Source organism: Epinephelus fuscoguttatus, linkage group LG17, assembly GCF_011397635.1.
Source record: "Epinephelus fuscoguttatus linkage group LG17, E.fuscoguttatus.final_Chr_v1".
Classification (NCBI taxonomy): domain Eukaryota; kingdom Metazoa; phylum Chordata; class Actinopteri; order Perciformes; family Serranidae; genus Epinephelus; species Epinephelus fuscoguttatus.
The window spans coordinates 42,671,130-42,694,789 of NC_064768.1; the positions used below are offsets into that span (position 1 = coordinate 42,671,130).

Below are 23,660 nucleotides of genomic sequence, written 5' to 3' on the forward strand. Positions count from 1 at the left end.
AGGCTTTATTACGTTAGCTAGTTTACTGTCCAGCATCTTCTCCATATTAGCAGTGACACTCTCCACAATCAGTTTGTCTCAGTGTGCACTTGACTCTTCGTTTTTGGCCTCACATGTGTCCTCCTCTGGGTCTAACTCGCCTTGGCTATGGCTATCCGAGGTAGCATTAGCATTGCTTTTACCTCCCTTTCTTTCATGTTATCAACATTTTTGTGACATTTCATTTACTTGTTTTCCAAACATTTTAATAATATTTTTTTCAGATATTTAATTAACTTTTTTCGGCATTTTTTGGTCTTTTTTATTAACTTTTTCTGACATTTTATTAACATTTTTTTGGACATTTTATTAACTTCTTTTTTACACAATTTTAATAATATTTTTAAGAAATTTTATTAACTTTTTTTTGTTAAAACAAATCTTGAAATGTTTTACTTAAGTCCTCATTGACTTGCAGGTGGGCGGCACGGTGGTGTGGTGGTTAGCACTCTCGCCTCACAGCAAGAGGGTTGCCGGTTCGATCCCGGGCGTGGGAGCCCTTCTGTGTGGAGTTTGCATGTTCTCCCCGTGTCAGCGTGGGTTCTCTCCGGGCACTCCGGCTTCCTCCCACAGTCCAAAGACATGCAGGTTAATTGGTGACTCTAAATTGTCCGTAGGTGTGAATGTGAGCGTGAATGGTTGTCTGTCTCTATGTGTCAGCCCTGCGATAGTCTGGTGACCTGTCCAGGGTGAACCCTGCCTCTCACCCAGTGTCAGCTGGGATAGGCTCCAGCCCCCCCCGTGACCCTCAAGAGGATGAAGTGGTTAGAAGATGAATGAATGAATGAATGACTTGCAGGTGTCTGTAGACATCCTTCTTCTGTTGTCCAGACATCTTTGATATGTCCTGATAACTTTTTTCTGATTTGGTTCAGATACCAGGTCACATGAAACCCAGCATCCGGCCTCAACGTGTGGTACCACAGCTTCACAGAAACTCAGGTTCATTGGTTAAGTCGTTCCTTTCAGCCTGACATCGGTCACCGAGTATTAAAATATATCTTTAGGCTACGTTTTCCGTTTAAATTCATAGCTTTAGTTTGGATGGTTTTTGTGATGAAGATGAAACTTTCTTTAAATCCTCAGAGGAAACAACAAGAAATAAAAAAAAATAACCTCTGAATAATCATAAAAGGTTTTTACTTTTCTGAGGTTTGAAGTTTGTGTTTGGATGAAAACATGATGATGATGATGAGGCTGAAACCTTCATCATGTTTTTTGTTGCTGTGAATCACCTCCTCCTCCTCCTCTTCTGCAGCGCTTTAATGGTGATGTGTTTGTGTGTGTGTGTGTGTGTGTGTGTGTGTGTATGTGTGTGTGTGTGTGTGGTGTCTGGGTTTCTGGGAATTCCCATCAAACCACCAAACAAAAAAACTTTCCTTCTTCTTCTACTGTTTCTTTTTTGGCTCAAAAACTTCCTGCTGAAGTTTTTATTCGTCAGACTCACTGCGATAAAGATCATTGTTGTTGTTGTTGTTGTTGTTGTTTTTGATGTGTTTATTTTATAAGATAAGATACACCTTTATTGATCCCACAAATTGAGAAATTCCAGTGTTACAGCAGTCAAGGGGAAAGAGTCAAATTAAAGATTTCAATATTTAAAAAAACTTAAAAAAAATAGGCATGCATTATTAGGTTGAGTTTTTTTTAACACTGCATATAAATAAATATTTGTCAAAAGGATATTTTACATTTGTTGTCCATCAGCCAAGATGTGACACAAAAAACAAACAGAAAATAAAACAAAACAAAACAAAACAATGACAGCAATACAAAACAAAACAACAACAAAAATTACAGAACAAAACAACAAAATAACAACAGAAAAAACAAAAATACAAAAGAACAGCAAAAATACAAAACAAAACAACAACAAGGAGAAAGAAAACAGGGCACAGAGTTAACAAGATGTCTTTAAACAAGTCAACAACAACTGATGTGAACAGGATTTATTTATGGCCATTGAATGTTTGATTCAGACCAAAGTAAAAGGATGTGATTTATAAAAGTGTCAGACATAAAATTAGATTAATATTTATTCTCATTAATTTATCAGAAGTTTGTTTAAACTGTCACTGCATATGTTTACACTGCTAAGGTTGGATCTATCACCTGATCCAGGGAGACAGACAGACAGACAGACAGACAGACAGACAGAGACGGACAGGGAGACAGACAGACAGACAGAGACGGACGGACAGACAGACAGACAGACAGACAGACAGAGACGGACAGGGAGACAGACAGACAGACAGACAGAGACGGGGAGACAGACAGAGACGGACAGGGAGACAGACAGAGACGGACAGACAGACAGAGACGGACAGGGAGACAGACAGAGACGGACGGACAGACAGACAGACAGACAGAGACGGACAGACAGACAGACAGACAGAGACAGACAGAGACTGTTAGTGAAGGTCGTCTGAGGACAGAAAACAAAGACTGAATGACTCGATCAGCGGTCCTGGTAGCATTAGCATGCTAACGGCCTCTAATGAGCCGAGTGTATTCAGGTCAGTGTGACGGACGACCTGATGGAATGACAACAACAACAAAGACAAACAGACTCTGTATTCTCTTTCAATTAACTTTATTAACACAAACAGAAACACAACAAAACAGGATGAATATTAAATGTATCATTTTATATTTTCAGACACACATACAGACAAAAGTGTGGTGGTGTGTTATGTCCTAACGTCATCACCATGGCTTGTTGACCTGTTGGTTTCCAGGTTGCCCGTCTGAAGTTCAGATTCGAGTGTGAGGATGTTTTTTCTGAGTGGCGGTGACAGTTTGTTTAACGAAAACTCTGTGAGAAGTCCGTCTGCTGAGGACGATCATGTGACATGTCTGAAGCTCCAAGGAGACAGCCTGTTGTTGTGTTTCTGCAGCAACACACTGAAGCCACACAGGTATGTGTCAACACACACACTCACACACACTCACACAACAACAACAACAACAACAACATCTGAGACAAATGAGACAAAAACAAGAACAGAACTTGGAGAATCAGATTTATTACTTTATTATTTATTTATTTACAATTTTATTATTAAACTGTTAAAAACAGAAACAAGTCAGATTATTTATGTTAAGTTATGGATTAAGGTGATATCATCTATAGGCATGCTACTGCCTCAACTTTGAAGCGTCTGGAATCGGTCTATCATTCAGCCCTTAGATTTATTACTGGTGATAAATATGATACTCACCACTGTGTTCTGTATGAAAAAGTTGTTTGGCCCTCTCTTGAGGAAAGGCACAAGAGGCACTGGCTTTTATATATTTTTAAGGCCTTTCTAGGCAAATTACCACCATATATTGCAAATTTGTTGGAGTGGAACTCAGGCATTTTCTTGGAACGCACTGCAACACAACCTGAAATTAGACACACTCCCTTCACACACAGAGTATAACTGTGTTTCTAACTGTAATTGTTTCAGATGACTGTCTTTCTTGTTAAATGTATATTGTTGTGTGTAATCACTGTCAATATTTTAATGGCTTGTCAACACGACGGTATTGAAAATGAGGGTAACCTCAATGTCTCTCAAGAATAAATAAAGGTTTTATATATATATATATATATATATATATATATATATATATATAAACTATTACTGTTTTTAATTTGTTCATAAATATCCACATAAACTCTGATAACTCCCTGTCATGAATATCCACATAAACTCTGATAACTCCCTGTCATGAATATCCAGGTAAACTCTGATGACTTCCTGTTGTGAATATCCAGCCCTGCGTTCCACACCGCATACTTCTACTATATACTCTTAGTATGTACTGCAGCTGCCCTTAAAAAGTATGTAATGCAGTATGCAGTATGCATGCAGTATGCATACTACTGGGACACACTACATCTGCCATCACATCGCTCCCTGAACTCTGACCCTCTTGCTCACTTCCGCCGCCGTCCATAGCGCCACATTTGAATATTTTGTGTTGTTGTACTTCGGAGATGCAGCAAATCTCCTCTCGTCGAGCTCGCCAGAGTCGTGCATACTGTCGGAGGTGCTGGAGAGCTGTGTTGCTGTTATGTCGTCATGTATGTTGTTGTGTCTAATAAACAGTCCCAAGCCTGTTATTAGTGACCTGTCTGTTGAACTAGTCACCAGTAGGCACATTAACCCCCTTCACACACAGCTCTCTGTTGCTGGCAGATGTTTGATGTTAAATATATTCACAGCTATGCAGCAGCTGGCACTATATTCTGTCTGCACGTGAAGCAGCCTTACATTCACATTACTTTTATTTGTAGTGTAACATACCTGCACATTCTTACTACATTACTTAATATGTATTTGACTTTCACTATTTATATATTTACTAGTCTATACTGCTCACACCTGGCCCATAGTGTATTCATATTTAGTCATATTCATTCATTATTTATACCACACTTACACCACTGCCTGCACTGGTAGAATCTTCTATATTGTGGTCATAGTTGAACCCTAACACTGATTATACTATAATCACAATAAAGTTGAATGTTGTAACCGTGTTCTTGCAGAACTGTATGATTTATGACAGTATATAATCAGATCATTGCAGTCCTAATATGTAGTGTCTTAGTATCTCAAATTAAATAAACCATGTATGAAAGGAAGTGTTGCTCCATCACCATCATTATCAGTGCTGGCAGGACTGAGACCAGTTGTACCAATATAAAACAGGCAGAATGTGATTTTACAGGAATTCAAATGAAGCTTTTGCATAATATTGGATTCATTTATTTCACATTCATTGCATTGTCGTCCGTCATAATGTTGCTCTTTTTTTTTCCATTTTCTTTGTCAGTGTCGTGTTGTCTGTGTCGTGTTTTGTCGTGTTGTCTGTGTCGTGTTGTCTTCCATGTTATATGTGGACGTTGGTTGTACACGCAGCTCAGTCAGTGCGACGTAACTTCCGCTGTGCAAAGGATTGTGGGTCAGAATGGCCAAAGAAGCATGCTGACATGCATACTGCGAAATATGACCGGATGTAGTAGAACATCCTGGTACTTTTGGCATACTGCATCTGACATACTATGTGGTGGGACACACTATTTCTTTTTCTGGCGTACTAAATAGTATGGTAGTATGGGTACTGGAACACAGGGTGGGTAAACTCTGATGACTTCCTGTCAAGAATATCCAGGTAAACTCTGTGTAGTGCAATTAACTGCAACAACTATCAGTGGGGGCGGCACGGTGGTGTGGTGGTTAGCACTGTCGCCTCACAGCAAGAGGGTTGTTGGTTCGATCCCGGGCGTGGGAGCCCTTCTGTGCGGAGTTTGCATGTTCTCCCCGTGTCAGCGTGGGTTCTCTCTGGGCACTCCGGCTTCCTCCCACAGTCCAAAGACATGCAGATTGGGGACTAGGTTCATTGATAACTCTAAATTGACCGTAGGTGTGAATGTGAGCGTGAATGGTGTACCCTGCCTCTCGCCCAATGTCAGCTGGGATAGGCTCCAGCCCCCCCGTGACCCTCAAGAGGATGAAGCGGTTAGAAGATGAATGAATGAATGAATGAACTATCAGTGGAACACCCCGCACCTGGCCTTCCACCGTTTCCCGAAGGATCCCGACAGGTAAGAACTCCTGAGGTGTAAGTTTAAAGTGTTTTAATATCAATTTAATATGCCAGTTTCGGAGGGAAGATAACACTTATATGTATGTATGTATGTATGTATGTATATATATATATACATATATATATATATTATTATTATTATTATTATTATTATTACTGTCCCCTTACTGTACAAACTGTAAATAAATCTTTATTCCTGACTATGTGACGTCGCCATTAATGTGTTTCTAGTTAAAATATTGATTTTAATTTTTTTTTTGGTAGATTGGCTTATGGGGTGATTTTGAAGGAGTAATTAAGTTAATCCTCTCATAAGTGGATGTAATATGTAGAGATGCCATCTAGGCCGTTTTTCTTCGTTTTGTTTTTTTTAAAGTCTATATTTTGCTTTACAAAAACGTGAAAAAGCAGCTGTGACCAAGCTATCACGAGGTGAGTAGCATTGTAAGCATAATTAACAGCGATATACTTCAGTTTGTCTGTGTGTCTTTGTATGCAAGCGGGTCTGCTGCGGTCTGCTGACAGTCCAAAATGGTGGCGGTAGGACGAAACCATGGGCGAGTCTGTTGCTATGGGGTGTTCTATTGAGCTTCGCCTCTTGGTATCCATGCTCTTTGATTCAGGTAAACTCTGATGATTTCCTGTCATTAATCTGTCACTTTACACAGTTTATAAACTTGTCCTGATCCTGGTTTTTGTTTCTGGTCTCTTGTGCATTTATTTTGGAGTTTCCTGTTTGTCGTTTTTTTCTTGTGGTGAATGTGTTTGCTGTTTTATTTTGTAGACTCTCTCCTCACATGTTCTGTCTGTTTTTACTTCTTGTCTTTATGTGTTTGTTTCCTGTCTCTTTGTTCACAGTGAAAAAGAATGATAAAGTTAGACTAAAATTATGTATAACAGAGCTTTCATACAGTTTTGCACACACATTACTCTTGGATGGATTACTCGCAAATGCAGGCTCGCACAGAAATGCCACGCATACCACATGAAAGTGCAGGGTTAGGGTTAGTGATACCACACACATCATTGTGCTGTCATCCCATCACGCTATAAATCCAGATCAATTGTCTACAAAATAAAAACCTGACGAATTTCTTTATAATCCATTATACAGATCTTGTTATCAGTCACTTCATATAGTGAGGAATATCGTATCTTACCACGTCTTAGGCTTGCGTGTGTTTCTCCCTGTCTATCCACATTTGTAGTCCGGCTTTCAAGATGCAAATATCTCCATACTGTCCAGTTGACACTCCATCAGACTTTGTATGACAAGACCAGCCACTTCACCTTTGTGCACCCAGACAACTGCAGCCTAATTATGCATGCTGACAGGGCCGTAGTCACCATATACATTGAGGGGGACACATGGCCCCCACCAATGCCCAAAATGTCCCCCCACTATATAACTGAAACTGAAAAACAACAACAAACTTTGTTTACTGCAAACAAAGTGGCAAATATTATCTTGGAGGACATCATTGCACTTGGTTGACTATTTTCTATGATCTCAGATGTAAATATTGCATGTTTCTTTCATATAAAACACATTTTTGACTTGTGAATGAGTCAATGGAATTTCTTGCAATAATGAAAAAATACTGGCAATCATGTCCACCTGGCACAAACCACATGTTTTGGACAGCTGTGTAGTGACAGAATGTCCCACCATCATGGTTCTTATATTGCCAGATTCCAGAGAGTCTCTCCTCTTCATATATGGCAGAACATGTCAACTTCCAACTTGCTATGGTGAGATACATGTAAAAATGTAAGAATTTAGTCACACAGATTTGTTTTTTTCATTGATATAAAGATGAATATAAAATACAGGCACATAGAAGGACATGGAATGATGGCAAATCTGGTTAGCCCACATTGTCCTGAAAAAAAAAAAATATAGCATGTGTATGTAGCCTTTATAATGACTGTGATATGAGCTTCAAAGTAAAGGCAGTAAAAATACCCCAAAAATGCCTAGGGCCCATAGTTAATAGATAATATGGACAATACAAAACAAAATTAACTTCATTTTCAATTTCATTGAGATCACATAAAAAACAAAATCTGTCATCATCATTTGTTCCAACCCAACGTCCTGTTTCAATATGCAGAGGAAGAATACCTGACCTGAACTGGGCACACAATGATCTTCTCCTCTTAGACAAATTATATTTAACATAATTCTTTGTGTTTTGGTTTGTTCCAAACCTTAATGGCCCACTTCTGTTTTAGCTGCTGGAAAACAATCTCTTTAATCATTTCAGTATCTATCTTCTCCCTATGAATATAAGATTCCTCAAAACCTGTCTTCTGAAATAATGTGTGCATATGTTCAGCCCAAGGTCCACCCATCTGCATGTCCCACAATAACATTTCCTTAAAGTCTACTGTCACTCATACTGAGAGATCTATTCCATAATCTACACATACACACCACCCATCGAACTTCGCAAGGTTCCCAACCCATATCTCCAGTGATTGCTAGAATAGGTGCATACTTATTAACTCCTAAAAATACCTAATAGCTCTTTGATGGAATTGCTCGCATCTCTTCTGTTCCTTATAGCCCCATACCCTGGCAACATAATCCAACACAGGGCAGACACAAGCATGATAGAGTTTAGTGTAGGAAGAGAACCCCATATCTCTTAAAGTTCTTATCTTAGCAATGACTCCCCCTAGAGTCCTCCCAGCAGACTCAGCAAGCACCGTGGTACCTTTAACAAAACTCAAATGCTCATCGAGGTGAAAACCAAGATATTTATAAGAATCTGTATATTTCAGGCATTTTTCCCCAAAATAAAACTGAAACTTACTTAAAGTCTGTGAAGGTGGCCTAAAGTGCATTATCTGAGATTTAGTGACATTTATTGAGAGTCACCATTCTTTACACCAAACACGAGCAGCAATGAGCAATTTTTGTAGATTTTCCTCTGTTTCTGCAAGTATAACAAAATCGTCTGCATACAAAAGGGCACTCACAGTTTCCTCACCACATCTCACCCCACATCCTAGTTGTTTGATAATATTAACAAGATTATTTATATACACTGCAAATAATGTAGATGAGAGAACGTCACCCTGATTTACTCCTACTGTTGTAGGAAACCATCCTGTCCTTGCATCATTTACCCTGATGCAGGCTTCTGGATCACCATAGATTTTCTTCACAGCGTTATAGAATTTACCGTTTACTCCAATTTCCAGTGGTTTATACAGTAAGAGATTTCTATTTACAGAATCAAAGGCCTTCTGGAAATCTATGTAACAAACTAAAGTAGGTCCACCCATTTTTAATCTGTTTGAGATAACTGTATAAACAGTATGAATGTGATCAACACAGGCCCTTTTGTAGTGTAATGTACTGATTTATTGAAGACATATACTGTACCTTTAAGTTGACTTTTAAAAAGATATGTGTTGAAGCAATGTACTCTGTTTAACTGACAAATCACACACTGGGTTATTATTTCATGTATTCTTATGACACACATTCACTCACTCAGCACTTAAGCATTGTGATGGAGAAATGCCTAGGATTAAAAATAGCATGGAGGATGGGCTCAGAAACTACTGGTGGAAAGTTAGGGAAATTACAGCTTGTCCTGATATGACCCTAGAGGAGGCGGGGTTAGACTGCCCAGAAAAACATTATATGGTGGAATTGGCTCCAAGGGAGAAAAGGAGAGCGGGGATACTATTATGAATGAGTGCAAGGATTAAAGCAGCCATCAGTGGGAGACAAGAGAAATGTGACACCATTATGTTTCAGCTCCAAGTGGGAAGGATTAAGAAAGAGACGACTCAGCAGAAATCTTCACAATAAAAGCGAATGCGCAATCAAAGACATTCCAGTCCTGCTCCGGAGTTTGACTCATTGAGCTGTGTTGTGCTGATGCCTGCGTGCACAATAAAACTCAGTTGCATCTGATTCTACGTGTCTCCAGTGATTTTTTTTACCTCTGAGTATTTAAGTTTTTGATATCTAATAGAAAACAGCGAAAGTCCATTCGAGAAGAAAGGAACGAGGTCGTGAGCTTTCTGGCCCAGCTCCAGACCTTTGATTTATGCTTCTACACTTCCTTTCCTAAACCCATTTTGTTCTTCAACCAACACATTTGTCTCTTCAAGAAAAAATTGGAGCCTCTCATTGAGTATAGAGGGATATAATTTATACACTGTGATCAGTAAACTAATTACTCTATAATTTAGGGGTACTCGAGGGTCGTCTTTATGAGATTTTACTATGGGGTAAATAATCGCTTTATTCCACATTGAGGGCAAAGTTTCCAGATTAAAGCACCCTTTAAATAAGCAATGTAAGATGTGCAACAATTTGGGAGACTTTAATACTTCAATCAATCAATCAATTTTATTTATAAAGCCCAATATCACAAATCACAATTTGCCTCACAGGGCTTTACAGCATACGACATCCCTCTGTCCTTATGACCCTCACAGCTGATCAGGAAAAACTCCCCAAAAAACCCTTTAACGGGGAAAAAACGGTAGAAACCTCAGGAAGAGCAACTGAGGAGGGATCCCTCTTCCAGGACGGACAGACGTGCAATAGATGTCGTACAGAACAGATCAGCATGATAAATTAACAGTAATCCACATGACACAATGAGACAGAGAGAGAGAGAGAGAGAGAGAGAGAGAGATGCAGGTAATGACAGTAGCTTACAACAACATTATTGAAAGTAATAATATTATAGTTATAGTTCTGGCTACTGTGGTACAATATGTTGAAAGTATGTATTAATATCTGATAGTATACATATGTGACAAAAATCATATGTGTATAATAACAGTAGAAGTATGACTAATGACTAATGATGGCAGCAGCAGCAGCAGGAGGCATCTGGCAGGACCACGGCAGCAGCACAACCACACACGTCACGCTGTCCAGGCACCGCTATGATATGAGTTAATCTGAGAGACAGTGGAGCACAAAGGCTCCGGAGAAGAAGCCGAGTTAGTGACATCCAGAATGGCCGGGTTAGCTAGATGCAGTAATAGGACACGAGAGAGAGAGAGAGAGAGAGAGAGAGAGAGAGAGAGAAGGTTCCCGGTGTATTATAGAGGGGTCCTCCGGCAGACTAGGCCTAAGTCAGCCTAACTAGGGGCTGGTACAGGGCAAGCCTGAGCCAGCCCTAACTATAAGCTTTATCAAAGAGGAAAGTCTTAAGTCTAGTCTTAAATGTGGAGACGGTGTCTGCCTCCCGGACCGTAACAGGAAGATGATTCCACAGGAGAGGAGCCTGATAGCTGAAGGCTCTGGCTCCTGATCTACTTTTGGAGACTTTAGGGACCACGAGTAACCCTGCGTTCTCAGAGCGCAGTGTTCTGGTGGGATAATATGGCACTATGAGCTCTCTAAGATATGATGGAGCTTGACCATTTAGAGCTTTATAAGTTAACAGTAGGATTTTAAATTCAATTCTGGATTTTACAGGGAGCCAGTGCAGAGAAGCTAAAACAGGAGAGATATGATCGCGTTTCTTAGTTCCTGTTAGTACACGTGCTGCTGCATTCTGAATTAGCTGGAGAGTTTTTAAGGACTTACTAGAGCTACCTGATAATAGAGAGTTACAGTAATCCAGCCTTGAGGTAACAAAAGCGTGGACCAATTTTTCTGCATCTTTTCGGGTCAGGATAGGCCTAACTTTTGCAATATTACGCAGATGAAAAAATGCAGCTCGTGAGGTTTATTTTAAATGAGAATTAAAAGACAAATCTTGATCAAATGTTACTCCAAGGTTTCTTACGGTAGTGCTAGAGGCCAGAGCAATGCCATCTAGAGAAACTATGTCATCAGATAAAGAGTCTCTGAGTTGTTTGGGGCCAAGAACAATAACTTCAGTTTTGTCTGAATTTAACATCAGGAAATTGGTGCTCATCCAAGTTTTTATGTCTTTAAGGCAGTTATGGAGTTTAGTTAATTGATTACTTTCTTCTGGCTTCATTGATAAATACAACTGAGTATCATCTGCCTAACAATTGAAATTTATAGAGTGATTTCTAATGATGTTACCTAAAGGAAGCATATATAGAATAAATAGGATTGGTCAGAGCACAGAACCTTGCTCATAATTCATGAACCGAGGCATAAAACTTGTGTAAAATGTCACTAAGCATGACTGCCGAGTGTGTAATCAAATTCGTGTTCTTTTGTTTTGAGCAGAGAAAGTCCGTCAGTATAGTAGTAGTAGTACAGTACAGTATAGTACAGTAGCCCATTTTGTTGTCTTTTTTGTATTTATCTCATCTTTCTCCTCCTCTATCACTTGAAGTTCTTCAGGTGTCAGTTCCTTGTGCCGTTTTTCGTTTGAGTTTTTTCTCTTTCCTTCTCCATTTCTTTTTCTTCAGCGGCATCCCATTCTTCAAAATCCTTGTAGCTACTCTTCAAATAAGTTAAAAGAAATGTTGAAATCAGCCATTTCTGTTTGTTTTTTTCCTCGGAAGATGTTTGACAGCTGCAGTGTTGCAGGGCAGCATCCCTAGCAACGCTGGGCTACATAGCAACTGTGTAATGACCGTTGCTACTAGCAAGTCACTAGCAATTACACAGCAATATCAGACCGCTGAATGCCACGACCGACCAATCTGAATACAGCATTTAATAGAGCCGTGTAATAAAGAAACTTAATGAATCACGCCCCAAAGGAGACGTTTCAGGGGGGAGGTAACAGGAAAAAACAATGAAAATATAATCAGAAAATAAATGAGAAAACGTCTAATATTCCATCAAACTGCTTGTCTATTATTTCAGTTTTATATCGTTTCAATAAATCAGTATACACACAAACACCAACCCTATCAGATCCCTGACAAGCCCTCACGTGCGTCCTTCTATTTTGTCCACAATACACATAACCATCCAGTTCAATATTGGAATCTCCAGGTAAGTGAGTTTCATTCAAGGCAATTATATCAGGATGTACAGACTGCATAATAGCAGTCCTTAACTCACAGTTTCTTGGAGTCCAGCCATTTAAATTCCATTGTGCCAGGTAGACAGTTAGGGCAGGGCTACTTCACCTCACTCGTCTCTGCTTTTCCTACGTCCACCTCTCCCCGTGTCATCTCTGGATTCTCTTTTAAGCAGCCTACCATTGCCTGCAATGAAGAAGTCTTTTCTGGATGGAATCTGTCCCAGAAGCGTGCAGAAGTTTAAATCAATTCGCCTCTCCACATGGGATGCACCATAACCTTATAGCTTTAATGTGAACTACACCATAAACTTATAGCTCTAACATGGCCTACACCATAAACTTATAGCTCTAATGTGGCCTACACCATGAACTAATAGCTCTAATGTGACCTACACCATAAACTTATAGCTCTAACGTGGCCTACGCCATAAACTTATAGCTTTAACGTGACCTACACCATAAACTTATAGCTCTAACGTGGCCTACACCATAAACTTATAGCTTTAACGTGGCCTACACCATAAACTTATAGCTCTAACGTGGCCTACGCCATAAACTTATAGCTTTAACGTGGCCTACACCATAAACTTATAGCTCTAATGTGAACTACACCATAAACTTATAGCTTTAACGTGGCCTACACCATAAACTTATAGCTCTAATGTGAACTACACCATAAACTTATAGCTTTAACGTGACCTACACCATAAACTTATAGCTTTAATGTGGCCTACACCATAAACTTATAGCTCTAATGTGAACTACACCATAAACTTATAGCTTTAACGTGACCTACACCATAAACTTATAGCTCTAATGTGAATTACACCATAAACTTATAGCTCTAACGTGAACTACAACATAAACTTATAGCTTTAACGTGACCTACACCATAAACTTATAGCTCTAATGTGGCCTACGCCATGAACTAATAGCTTTAATGTGGCCTACACCATAAAATTATAGCTCTAACGTGGCCTACACCAAAAAATTATAGCTCTAATGTGATCTACACCATAAACTTATAGCTCTAATGTGGCCTACATCATGAACTAATAGCTTTAACATTGCCCAGTGTCCTTTGTACCTATATCTTCTATGAACTTTAACTGCTGCTCTTTGAGAAACATTCTAAACAAGATCAGATGGCAGCTGAGAGGCCACCTGATATACTCATACAAAGACTCAGTACAAGGAACAAGGACACGAGTATTAACGTTGCAACAGCTGGTTGTGATGTCAAACTGCCACTGGAGGTAGTGATGTCATACCTGTACGCTGTTGCTCAGGCTAACGATGCCCCTCAGGGATGGAAGCTCTGCATTGTCTAACAAAGATACCAAGAATTGTGACTGTTGTTTTGTTGATTTTGTGCTTCTTCCTGCAGCAAGTGGAGTAAACGTCCTGTATGTGAGGTGATGGTGATCACTGTCCTGATCAGGTGTTCATGATCCTGTACTGTGGCGTTGCTGAACCATCCAGTCGAGATGCTTTCTGTTGTGGACTGATAGAAGCTAATGAGAGTTTTTGTGGACAGGCCGAGTTTCTTCAGACACATCAGGAAGTCTCTGATGCTCTGAGGCCAGGAGACAGTCTGTGATCTGGATGTCTGAGAACTTGAAGCTATTTAGAGGTGTTGTTTACAGATAAATAGGTGACTGATCAGTTTTAGTTTTTCTGAAGTCGCCTTTGTTTTCTCAGCATTAAGAGATAGATAGTTGTTGTGACAACATATGAACTTGTCCCTAATCTCATTCTTATACACATCTTTGCTGTTTTTTGTAGTGAGCCCCATTACTGTGGTGTCATCTGCAGATTTCACAATATGTTGGTCTGATGTTTGGCCACACTGTCATATATGCCTTCTCCCTTGGAGAGCAGCTGACGTGCTGGTGATTTTTGATCTGATATTTGGAGCATGCATCTGTTGTGAACATGATTAGAACCAAACATAGAACACAGATTGAATGATGGTGAAAAAGGTTTATTGCCGCAAAGGATGATGATGATGATGATGATGATGATGTGGGATGTGGTGGTGAGGGATGGGAGTCCGGGGTCCATCAGGAGAATTGGAGGTTGTTGACATGAGGCTGGAATGTGGGGGGCAGGTGAAGCTGGCAGGCAGGTGAGTGGTGTCATAGAGCTCAGATAAAAACAGGTCAACAATGTGAAAGCACAAAGAAACAAAATACCAGGTGTAAATCAGTGAGCCGTGATGTGCAGCTATCATGACAAGTCGGACTGTAATCTGGCAGTATGATGGTGTAGAAACACTGCATTTTGATGAAGTGATGAGATGCAGGGGTACTTGATGAACTGATAGTAGATGAGCAAGTTTGATACAACATATCCAGGAACAAGGAAATCAGAAAGAGAGACCAACAGCGATGACAACACAAAGAGACAAAGATAAACAGGGACACAGAGAAAGAGACACACAAGGAAACATTTGCCACAAACAGCAAACACTGAGTCTTCATTGCAACAGTCAGTGATTCTGTTCTCAGACAGTACACTCTTTGTGCTAAGTTGGCCTTCCTCTCCTCCCCTTGTTTCCTCTCCTCTCCTCCTCTGCTCTACTCTTTAATTCATGAAACATATAATTCATGAAACATATCAGAGGCTTAATTCATGAAACATATCAGAGGTTTAATTCATGAAACATATCAGAGGCTTCTACCTGACAAATATTCAAAAATAGTCTGAAATGTTGAGTTGTGCATTGTATTTGACAAACCCATTTAATGTTATGACTTCATCCCCAAATTATAAAGACATAAACAACCCAGAAAATCAATTCATATCAGTTTTAACTGAGATTCAGATTCAGGGACTTCTTCGCATGTCTTAATTGATTTCATTCTGTTAGAGGAGACGTAGAATCCAAACACAATGTTCAAATAAAATTAGATTGAAAATGGCCCCTGGATCCATCAGAGTGATTGTGTGTGTTTAAACATGTGTGTTTGTACAGTACACAGGTTTATCAGAGTAAATATGTTCACACATGTGATTCATGTTTTTATAGCCACATGTGGGTTGGTGGTTTATATCTGGCGCCGGTTGGTCCTGGATCGTCTCTTGGATGTCCGGTTTCTCACCAGAGCTTTCGGCTGAGGAATGATTGGCTGACGGGGGACAGCAGGGCTATCAATGACATGGGCGGGGCTTTGTGGTGGGAGGGCGGGACTCTGAGCTTTGGCTGAGCGCGAGCTGAAATGTTTCTTTCCTCCTTCTTCAGAGTCAGAGCTCTCATCTTCTGTAAGACAAACAAACAAACCTCAATCATTAATACAGATGTTGTGAAATAGATCAAATCAAGAATTTGTTAAATACTTTGGTGAATATTTTATTTATAATGTTTTATTTATAAAAGTTTTATTTCATCTTTAGTATTTTCATGATTACATAATTTTATTGGGCAGAATTTTTATGTCATTATAGTCAGCCAATCAATCACTGTTAGCTCCTGCTAGCTCCCATTAGCTCCCATTAGCTAGAGTAACAATGTCAGAGTAAATCTGAATCAATAAACTATCTGCTGACAAACTGTCTGATAAACAGCAAAAACAACCGTCTTTGGCTTTTAAGCAAAGGCTGCTTTAACAAGACTGCTATTGCTAATCCTTAAAAAGGCTGCTAATGCTAACCCCTAACCATAAGTATTATTTACCTTCATGGCTCTACCAAAAAGCCCTTTCTGTCAGAAATTTATTGTAACTCAAAACATAAACTTTTTCCTAAACTTTACTAAGAGGAGACAAACTTCTCAAACAAACAGTGCTGCTAACTCACTGCTAACTAGCTACTAACTAGCTGCATGACTAGCTGCTAACTAGCTAGGCTGGCTCTTGAGCCTGAGTTTTTAGTCAGCAACATGTCAAACCCTCTGTTACACATGTACCTATATACTTTTGATACAAACATAGGTCCTGATAATCCTGTGTGGTGTCTGTTTAACTATAAATTTATTTATTTATTTGATTTATTGAGTATTCAAGTATTTTGAATAAGATGTTAAAAAAAAACGTTAAAAGCACATTCAGTCGGGGTGTCAGTGGATTAATGGATAGAGGAGGCGCCCCATGTGCAAGGCTGTTGCCACAGGGGCCCAGGTTCGACTCGAGCCTGTGGCCATTTCCTGCATGTCACTTCCTCTCTCTCTCCCCCTTCACACTTATCTGTCCTGGCGATTAAAGGCTAAAATGCCCCAAAAATATCTTAAAAAAAAAAAAAAAATTCAGTAAGTAAATAACATGTTTTTCTAAAAGCATCATAAGTCAATAAAATTTGTGTCAAGAAACAAACATTACAAAATAAATAAATAAATAAATAAATAAATACAAAGAGCTGAGAGTCATACACAGCCCCGAAAGTATATCTGATTTTAAAAGTCATAAATCATGTTTTTGTCTCACCATCTTCTTCCTCCACACTGATGGCGGTGGCTGCAGCAGGTTCTGAAATCAATCAATCAATCAATCAATCAGTCAATCAGTCAATCAATCAGTCCATCAACCATCCAACCAATCAATCACTCAATCAATCAATCAATCAATCAATCAATCAATCAATCAATCAATCAATCAATCAGTCAATCAATCAATCAATCAATCAATCAATCAATCATCGAACCAACAAACCAACCAACCGAAATGTTTATAGAAACACAGATTTTCAGAGTTCAAACAAGTAAACAGGACGTACCAGGTGCTGTCACCTGACTGGCTGCTGGAGCTTAAAAAACAACAAAATATTAAAATAAAACAGGACAATGATAAAAAAGGTTAATAAATGGATGAACACATGAATACATGAAGAAATGAACTGATGAACGAGAACATGAAGCGCTGCTGATTAATGAAGTCACGGAGTGTCATTCACCAGTATCAAGTCTCATTCATTCATTCATTCATTCAGTAGAAATGGTCCCACCCATGTTTTTGTTTTGTTTTGTTTTAATTTGTATGTGGGGGTAAATGGGCTAAAAATTGGTAGGATGTGTAGGATCGTCCACGTGGTCTGTAATGGCCCTGAGACAACTGCCCACCTGGGTGGGTTTATCCAGGTTGGCCCCAGATAAGGCGTCTATTTTGGGCCCATCCCCGCTTGGTAACCCAGGTTGTCCAAGTATTACCCCTGATGCCCATTTTGAGCAGGGACAATGCATACTAATCGGCAGTGATAGACAGTAAAACATGCAGGTTAGGGTGCCAGTTGATCCAATTTAGGGGCCGTGTGCACAAACAGAAACAGGATGAATAAAGGTTGAGGTCAGGAATACCCAAATGAAGGTCTAGGGATCAACTAAAGGTGAGTGACCGTCACCTGCCGAGCAATATTTGTGCTGGATGCAGATGGCGCGTGATGTGACAGACACTGAAAGTAAGCATGCTAGCTAATGTGTGCTAACATCCTAATAAATATTGTGATGTTATTGGTACATTTTACATGTTCATATGTTCCATTCCTCTGAACTCTCATATGAGGCAGTTTGTACTTCCATGGTCAGTATCACATGGTCGACATGGCAACAATCATGTCTTCTCCACACATACTTCTGTCTTATTGGTCGTGACTTTATCTGTCAAAGTTGTCTAAAGTCGATCTGCATATGATGCGAAGATGTGACGAGTGTTTTATTGGCTCCTGGGGTCACACTGGATGGAAGTCAACAGGAGGCATTTATAGGTAAGTAGGTAGGTGGACAGACAGACAGGCAGACAGACAGACAGACAGACAGATAGCAGATGCGATTGCTATGAGACAACAAGGGAGGCTGAACTTCCCCTAAAATTTCATAGAAGAAATGGTCAAATATGCACTATTGAATTTACATTAAAATAAGAATTGACATTGCATTAAACATGTGCTAGGATGCATTTAACATCATGACTATGATGGGTTTTTTTTCATGCAGCAAAGCGAGACGCTCATTGGATACATGCGACAAAATCATCACTTCCAGGGAGGCTCGGCTTCCCTGGGACCTAATGGAGCAGTAGGCGGGAGAGGACGCTCGATGTCTGCGTGATGATTGGAGGAAGTGTCTAAGAGGCTGAACCCCTTTGTGATTGACAACACTTTGGAAATACTTAAAGTGAGCTTCCCCTGTTTGAAAGATCAGCAGCCGCCACTGGTAGATAGATAGATACCATTAAGTGTATATGTGTACTCTTTATGTGTTGCGCTCTCACCGTCTGCGATCTCTGAACTGGAGCTGGTCGTATCTAAAACACATCAACACAAGTCAGTTGGGTGAACAACAGGTAAACAGGTATCATCTTCATCATCATCATCATCACCATCATCATCCTACCTGAAGGTCCTGCTCCATAATATTGCGGTTCATCTGGAACCAAACATTTCAAACAGAGAATATTTATGAATTGATCTATAATCAATAGTCAATAGTCAGTAGTCAATCAATCAATCAATCAATCAATCAATCTGTCTGAAGTCTGAAGACAATCAATATGTTAATCATACATTTTTCTGTTGGTGTGTCTGAATAAGAACCATCAGACGGCAGGCTCATCAGAGGGTTCACTGTCTCACTGTGGTGGTTTATGGGGACATTTTAATAAGGATCACTTCTGATGTTAAACCACCAGGTGTCAGAGTAACACAGGAAGTGAGAGTACCTGAGCAGGTAGAGTGCCTGAGCAGGTAGAGGACAGAATACCTGAGCAGGTAGAGGACAGAATACCTGAGCAGATAGAGTACCTGAGCAGGTAGAGAACAGTGTACCTGAGCAGGTATAGAGTACCTGAGCAGGTAGAGTACCTGAGCAGGTAGAGGACAGAATACCTGAGCAGGTAGAGTACAGAGTACCTGAGCAGGTAGAGGACAGTGTACCTGAGCAGGTATAGAGTACCTGAGCAGGTAGAGTACAGAATACCTGAGCAGGTAGAGGACAGTGTACCTGAGCAGGTATAGAGTACCTGAGCAGGTAGAGGACAGAGTACCTGAGCAGGTAGAGTACAGAATACCTGAGCAGGTAGAGAACAGAGTACCTAAGCAGGTAGAGGACAGTGTACCTGAGCAGGTATAGAGTACCTGAGCAGGTAGAGTACAGAATACCTGAGCAGGTAGAGGACAGAATATCTGAGCAGGTAGAGGACAGAGTACCTGAGCAGGTAGAGTACCTGAGCAGGTAGAGGACTAAGTACCTGAGCAAGTAGTGAGTGTCAGATCTTACCTGGTTGATCAGGTGAGATGGCGTTCATACTCTCTGAATAATCAAAAGCAACAGTATCAACAAAAACATAAGTTTGTTTATTGAACTTTCACAGAGCTGAAAACACATCAACAGTTTTCTTGTCTCATTAAACTGTCTGTACACAAAACAAGTGATCGCAAAACATTTATTTCGTAAACTGTACGTTAAATTTTAATTAATGTTTGTGTATAAAGTTTGTGTATCACTGACTGTTTTTATTCACATAGACATTTTGTGTCTCACCTGTGGGAGCTTCATCAGACGTGGAGTCTTTATCTGAGGGACAGAAAGGACAGAAACAGATGAGGGACACAGAGAGAAAGAGAAGACAGAGACAGCTGAGGGACAGACAGGTGACTTACCTGTGGACATGGCTTGGATTCCAGCATCTGAAACACAGAACCAAAACACGTGTCACATGACCTGTCACATGTCTGTCAGACTGTGATGTCATCAGATTTTAACACATCTCACCGTTGGTGTCAAAATCTCCCTCCACCAGTAGGACGGACAGAGACAACAGAAGGACAACTTTCCTGCAATACAAACACAACCTTCAGTCACAGAAGCTTTGTGTCCTCACAGAGCCATCATACAGAGGCCACACCTGCTGCTTCCTGCTGTGCTCTGATTGGCTCATTACTTAACTACATCAGAAAAGGGGTACAACCAAGGAATTGTTTTTGTTCTGTTTTTTGTTTTTTTTGTTCATTTTCTTCGTGTCAGCGTGGGTTTCCTCCAGGTGCTCCGACATGTTCTCCCCGTATCAGCGTGGGTTTCCTCCAGGTGCTCTGACATGTTCTCCCTGTGTCAGTGTGGGTTTCCTCCAGGTGCTCCGACATGTTCTCCCCGTGTCAGCGTGGGTTTCCTCCAGGTTCTCTGACATGTTCTCCCTGTGTCAGCGTGGGTTTCCTCCAGGTGCTCCAACATGTTCTCCCCGTATCAGCGTGGGTTTCCTCCAGGTGCTCTGACATGTTCTCCCTGTGTCAGCGTGGGTTTCCTCCAGGTGCTCTGACATGTTCTCCCCGTGTCAGCGTGGGTTTCCTCCAGGTGCTCTGATATGTTCTCCCTGTGTCAGCGTGGGTTTCCTCCAGGTGCTCTGACATGTTCTCCCTGTGTCAGCGTGGGTTTCCTCTAGGTGCTCTGACATGTTCTCCCTGTGTCAGCGTGGGTTTCCTCCAGGTGCTCTGACATGTTCTCCCCGTGTCAGCGTGGGTTTCCTCCAGGTGCTCCGATGTGTTGTCCCCGTGTCAGTGTGGGTCATGTCAGATCATCAACAGCCTCCACCGCAAAGGTGGTTGGCAGAGAGATTCCACCAAGTTATTTGGGACAGATGCTTTTCTTTCCACATAAAGATTCTGCAGATTGTTTCAAACTCTTTAAAGAATTTACAAAGAGTGTTGAAAGCAGGAAGCTCATATAAGACAGGAACAGGTGGCGGTCGGCCATCGGAACATCTCAGATGTTCAGCAACTAGGGTTAGGCTAGAATGTGATCCTACTATTTGTCGTCCTCTGAACTTGCTTTTGTTTTAAAAGAGGTAGAAATGGCACAGATTTTGTGGTTAGTTCTTTTTATTAGGAACCGGCACAAACAAATCAGCTCACTCAGTGAGTGTCTAAGAAAGTATCCCTGTGCTTTAATGGACATGGAGCAAAAAACAAAACTTCATCTCAAAGTGAGAATCACTGAGCATAAGGCTGCTGTTAGAAATGAGAACCTGGATTACACCACTGTTGGACGCCAAAGGAGAAAAACCATGTGTCAGTCACTTCCCTGAAATTTGTTGCCATTGAAAAGTACAACCTAATCCAAAAGTGGGCAATTTGATCAACCACCATTCAACAAGGGAAGAATTTTGGAGGACGATAAAAACAAATCATTGGGATGATGAAAGTAAATCAAGTGGGCAGGGTTTTGAAGACATGTTTCCCTTAAAAATCATCAAAACATTTTATCAGCCAGAAAGTGAAAGAAAAAATAGAATTTATTGCTGTTGTTGTTGTTATATTCAATTTCTGACAGTCCTTGAACACATCATTTGTGACAAATTCTTCTCTCCAAAAAATAAAAACAACTTTAACCTAAAGTAGTGACATTTCATTTAAAATCACTTTATTCTAAATAAATACATTTCATCTTTCAAACATCAAAGTTTTAAAAATCTTATTTATGTTGGAGGGTAGATTTTCCTCCGGTCATTCAGGGAGAGTCAGAATAAAAACAGCCACCCTGCTCCTCCTCTGATAAATACAGAACAGTCCCTAAATGTCTCAGTCTGTCTCTGTTTGGTCCTCAGTGTCTTTGGAGCATTGTATTATGGGATGTTGACTTGGTAGACAGACAGATGGACATACCTGGTGAGCATGATGCTGTGAGGTCAGACGTCCCTGGATCAGAGCGACAGGTGGGCAGCAAACAGGTGAGTTACAGTACGTAAGTTTGGCACTGTAGGAGTCCGTGTGGCTCCCAGCGTCTGGCAGGGCGGCTTATATACCCACCTAAATGTCACCACACTGTGTGTGTGTGTGTGTGTGTGTGTGTGTGTGTGTGTGTGTGTGTGCGTTTGTGTGTGTGCGTGTGTGGGTGGTTCAGGTTTCTGAGGAGGTGAAGAAGACTCTGACAAAGGTTGGTCTTCATGTCTTAATGAGGACTTTTAACCCTGAACCTACGTTCACTCAGAGGTGGTTCACATGTTGTTAATGTGTGGTTTACATGTTGGAAATGTGTCATTAAAGAGTTGTTAATGTGCAATTAATGTTTTGTTAATGTGTGGTAGTCCACATGTTGTTACTGTTTCTATCAACATGTGGTTAATGTGCTGTTGATGTTTTTGTCAACATCTTACTAACGTGTTTGTGTTGTTAATGTTTCGTTGATGTGTTTTTCACATTAACGTCTTAACATGTTTTTAACATGTTAATGTGTTGTTGACGTGATATGAATGTGCTGTTGACCTGCTGTTTATGTGTTGTTGACATGTTATTGACGTGTTTGAATGTTTGTGTGTTTTTGACCTGCTATTAATGTGTTATTAATGTGTTGTAAATGTGTTATTGACAAGTGACTGAGGTGTTGTTGATGTGTTATGAACGTGTTGACCTGCTTGTTAACGTGTTGCTGACATGTTATTGATGCATTGTTTTTGTGTTGTTAATGTGTAATTAATGTGTTCTAAACATGTTGTTGACCTGCTGTTGATGTATTGTTGATGTGTTAACATATTGTTGATATGTTGTGGATATGTTTTTAATTTACTGTTGACGTGTTATTAACATGTTTTTGAGAAGTTTTTAACGTGTTGTTGATGTTATACAAATGTGTAGTTGACGTATTGTTGATGTGCTGTTAACGTGTTGTTTCCTGTCAGAACCAACAGTGACAACAGATTTTCTGATTAATTCTTGAAGTTTATTTTGTTTGAATATTGTTGACATCATGTCTGATCATGGAACTGCCCCCTCAACACACACACACACACACACACACACACACACACAGGAAATAATAGAGAAAAATCTATGGCCTATAATTGAAAAACGTTGAAGAAAATAAGAATAATGATAATAAAAAATAATGATGGAGTCACCAAATGTTGTTCAGCCTGTGGTGGTCCTCACAGTGACACAAACACACTCAGTCTCTTTGTGTGTCACCTGGTGACGTCCTCGTAGGTTGGGGAATCCCCGTCCAACAAACACTCTCAGTCAGAGGAACATTAACGACAGGTCGAGTTTCAGACCGAGATCCGTCTGATAGAAGCTGAAGAACAATCAGAGCAGAACGCCAGCGCTACACCTGGAACAAACACTATGACTATGATAATGACTGGGGCCCCCACTCAGACATTTATT

At 40.3% G+C, this 23,660-nt stretch overlaps 1 protein-coding gene across 2 annotated transcripts; it reads right to left on the reverse strand.

Moving 5' to 3' along the window:
- Positions 1–15,484: 15,484 nt before the first annotated feature.
- si:ch211-133n4.6 (uncharacterized protein LOC797776 homolog) lies at positions 15,485–22,257 on the reverse strand. Of its 2 annotated transcripts, XM_049602621.1 has the most exons (10): positions 22,164–22,257; positions 20,281–20,342; positions 20,169–20,195; positions 20,050–20,082; positions 19,786–19,818; positions 18,904–18,936; positions 18,782–18,814; positions 17,292–17,321; positions 17,003–17,044; positions 15,485–15,843 (listed from the first exon to the last, which is right to left on the reverse strand). In XM_049602621.1, exons 1-10 carry the CDS (start codon positions 22,172–22,174, stop codon positions 15,632–15,634), a joined length of 516 nt encoding a protein of 171 aa, XP_049458578.1. In that variant the 5' UTR covers positions 22,175–22,257; the 3' UTR covers positions 15,485–15,631. The 2 variants fall into 2 exon arrangements, with proteins under 2 accessions (XP_049458578.1, XP_049458579.1); XM_049602622.1 differs by lacking the exon at positions 18,904–18,936.
- Between the last annotated feature and the right edge of the window lie 1,403 nt (positions 22,258–23,660).